Here is a 3,628-nt window from a genome sequence, read left to right as displayed (position 1 = left end):
CTTAAGGATGAGGATTTATCAGATACTTGGCAGGGCCCCAGATTTCTTTTCAGTGGTAGTACAGTAGTTCAGTAAATTAAGTCTGCAAGTCCTATACTTTGTTTGCTACTTGGCAAGAATACAATGGATTATTTTTAATATCTTACTTCACCAATGCCAAAATCCAAGTTCAGTGCTAGCACTCTATTATTATCATTGAGCATTCTATTAGCTTCCTCCATTGTTGCAATGTTTTCCGTTGTCCTGTCAGTTACTAATGATGCATTCTTGTTCTAATATTGTTAGCTCAGCAGCAAGTGAAAAATGAGAATGCAAAAAAAAAAAAAATTATCTCTGAAGATGGAACACTGAATGAAGTGATTTTACTTTGAGGAAAGGTTCTGCAGAAGGTAGTTTTACCAATGAATTGTACTGGAACACCTTGCTTAAAGTCTGGGCCCTTCATATCTGTCAGTGAAACCATACCTTCACAGATACGTACTTATTGGTACTGGCACTCTGCATTTCTGTGAAAAATACTGCTGTGAAAAGACTGCTGTGAATTTTCCGCAGGTAAAAATTAGTTGTGACTTTTTTGTGACAGGTCTTTAAGAATCTATGTTTGAAGACAACTTTCCCTTCTCATCAAAATGTCAATTAGGCTTGTGAGCAAGCTGTTTTGATGTTATCAGACATCTGAAAGGACAAACCACCAGAATAGGTACCAGATGCTTACACCAGAGAGTGGTGCAGTATTGCATGTCCAACGCATGGATACGTGCTAACATCACCAATTTTACTTATATCTACTGCAAAGTATTGGTCAGTTATCCGTCCATAAGCAGTATAATAATAATAGTGTGACATAAGCCTCCTCACCCACAGGAGTAATTTGCAACCACAGATCTTTACATAGAAAATACCAGGAGAACTACTATCTAAAATAGGAAGCAGACTAATTTTTAAGTATTAACATGTCACTGGAGAGCAATTAATCAAAATCAACACATTAGAAGCACTGGAATTCAATAAAAAATTCTTAACTGGTCTACATAACTCCAAGTGTAACCCAAGTGCTTCAACTAACTCCATTCTCCTTTTGTCAGTACAGAAAACACATCAGTTATTCAATGGGGCTGAGTACCTGAAGGAGAAGGCTGTCCTTTTACTACACCATTTTTAGTCTTTTCTTCAGAATTCATTACTTCTTTGTAGATGAGTTCTGGAAGGGAGAATTGCAACAGTTACAAACAGGAACCAGTGCCCGTGCTCAGGGACAAAACAACTGTCATGAACCAGAGCTCTAGCCCTCCCATGAGCTCCCCAGGTCTCTCCTACTTTGTTTTCCTAAGTCTAACAGCTCCACTTGCTGAAGGCCTCTCCTCCATTCCTCTCTTCTCCTATCATCTCTTTCTGGAGCTGAATTGAGAAAATAAGGTTAAACTAGAACACACGAATTGTTTAATGCTGCACTATCTAGAAATTAAATAGCACACTAATACAGGTGCTTTTTACCCTGGTTAAAATGCAGATGCATCATCCTGATGAACAGCATTCTGTTCTCCAGATGATGTCCTTGGATTTCAGTAAAGCACTGGAATCTACACCTTATGTATAGATAATGACAGTCCTCAGGACGTTTCTTGTATTTTTCCTACCAAAGCACCTGTCTGTAGGGCTAGTGTCAGTTCTTCATGTCAGAGGAATTCTTTTACAGACACATGCAGCAGTAGGAGATGTCAGTTTTGCCACTGAAATGCCCCTTCCTAAATTGTGATTACCTTTCCATTCCTCGATTGTATGTTCCCTTTCATCCAGCTGCTTATCATATATCTGAGGAGGAGGCTGCAGGAGAGAAACAGGTATTTAGTTGTTGTCTGTTGTCTGTTATGTTGTAAGCAATTAAGAGTAATTATTTAAGTAAAGATGAATTCTCTTCTCCCTCTTTGTTATCCATTCTGTACATGCAAAACCACATGAAACACATCTGAAAATTAAAGTAGTTAATACTTCTGAAATGAATGCTTTACGTAGAAGAAATCAATATATTTCTCCCTTTTCTTCTTTTCAACAAGAGGCATAGTTGCAGTTGAAGTAGAACTCAGGTCAGCAATGCCATTGCACTTATACTGAGCCCAGAAACTCCACACACAGATTGTTTGCACTGGCAAAGATAGTACTGTCAGAGTACCAGAATACCAATTCTTATTAATTAGTAGCAATATTACTATATTAATTTTTAAGTTGCCTTGACTAAAGAGACATCATATTTGCTCCTGTACAAACTCCTCAGAGTAACTCTAATTCTGAAGTAAATCTCCTTGACAGAATTTCTGATGCATGTTCCAAATTCTCAAGTTTTCCAGTATACATAATTTTAAGTAACTTTGCTTCAACCAGAAAGTTTGGTTGTTTTTGTTTTTTACTGTTATTTTTAGTTGATGAGAATGTCACAGAAATAGCAGATCCTGGAATTCACTGAGGTAAAGACAACTAGAGTTTCTGAAAGCCTGAATACCTGCTTTCATTGGGCAACTAAGCCACATGTTCATTGTCTCTCCTGATGTTAGCTGCCAAATACAGCAGCCAAGCAAGGCAGAGGACTCTCCCTTCTCCTTCCTTCTACTGAGAAGCTTCAGCATCTGATGTAAGAGTATCTAATGAAGATGGAAACAAGATCTACAATACTTTTCTCACTCATAAGTATTTCCTCTGACTTGCATCTTGGGCACTCAGCCGTTGTGTCCCTTTCCAAACATGCTACTATTAAAGTCCTGTTTACCAAGCTGTTTTCTGATTCACTAAGAAGTTGACAATTTGCCCTCAGGTCTCTAACACCATCAGTGGTTTTACATCCTACAGATACAACTGAAAAATCAGTAGCTCAGTGATGCAACGTGGACAAGGAAAATTATATGATAGCTGAACTGGACAAGTCTACTGAAACCAGGATAAATTCCTGCAGAGTGTCTTTTGTACTGGGGCTAAAGACAAAGGAATTAGGTGAAGTCCTAAATAGCCAAGTCTCATACATTAGAAGGTGCCAACAGGGAATGTAAAACATGTGCCATGAGTTAAAGTGAGTGCAAGGCCTCAGCAGGTGTACCTGAGGTTTTCTATGTCAGTGAGATAAGACACAGCCACATAAGAAGTCTGAGTCCTAAGCCAGTGCAGCTGTTCTCTTACTTGGCATATGGAAAGTAAATCCCTCTCCTCCAGCTGAGCCTGCTAGACTACTGCTCAGCCACTCGGCCAGCCCTGAGGCCCTACCAGGGCAAAGCAGAGAAAGCTGGAGAAGCCAAAGGAATCCTGCAGGGCTAGGAATTTAAGGGAGACTTACAGGGGCTGTCAGCTCCACTGCACAGCTGGCTCTTGGCTTTTGTGGTAGCAGTAGGGGAGATGTTTGGTTGAGCTGTAGTCTGAATCACAGTGACAGACCCACTTCTACTCTGTCGGGTGGAAGGAAAGCAGGTAAACCAAGCTGGACAAGAATATCCTGCAAGTATCTTTCCTTCTAAAAGCATCAGGGAGGGCTTACAAAAAGCAGGCTGTGGGTAAAATTGCTCCTACCAAGTGTAAATTCTTTTTATGTCTTCCCCAGAAAAACAGGGGTATTTCTCCCCCAGAGAGAAATAAGAGGACAGATTCT

The 3,628-nt window shown here is 39.9% G+C and overlaps 1 protein-coding gene across 2 annotated transcripts in view; it reads right to left on the bottom strand.

Annotated features, from left to right (window-relative positions):
• The window catches only part of MAPK10 (mitogen-activated protein kinase 10), a 78,461-nt gene that overhangs the window by 4,866 nt on the left and 69,967 nt on the right, over positions 1-3,628 (bottom strand). For both annotated transcript variants that reach the window (XM_009873446.1, XM_009873447.1), the window contains exons 10-11: positions 1,761-1,824; positions 1,124-1,201 (exon numbers count right to left, since the gene is read on the bottom strand). In XM_009873446.1, the coding sequence (XP_009871748.1) occupies positions 1,124-1,201; positions 1,761-1,824 (142 nt within the window). The remainder of the gene's footprint in view (positions 1-1,123; positions 1,202-1,760; positions 1,825-3,628) is intronic.

This window comes from Apaloderma vittatum, unplaced genomic scaffold (assembly GCF_000703405.1).
Source record: "Apaloderma vittatum isolate BGI_N311 unplaced genomic scaffold, ASM70340v1 scaffold13947, whole genome shotgun sequence".
NCBI lineage: Eukaryota > Metazoa > Chordata > Aves > Trogoniformes > Trogonidae > Apaloderma > Apaloderma vittatum.
This window is presented reverse-complemented; position numbering and strand designations above follow the sequence as displayed.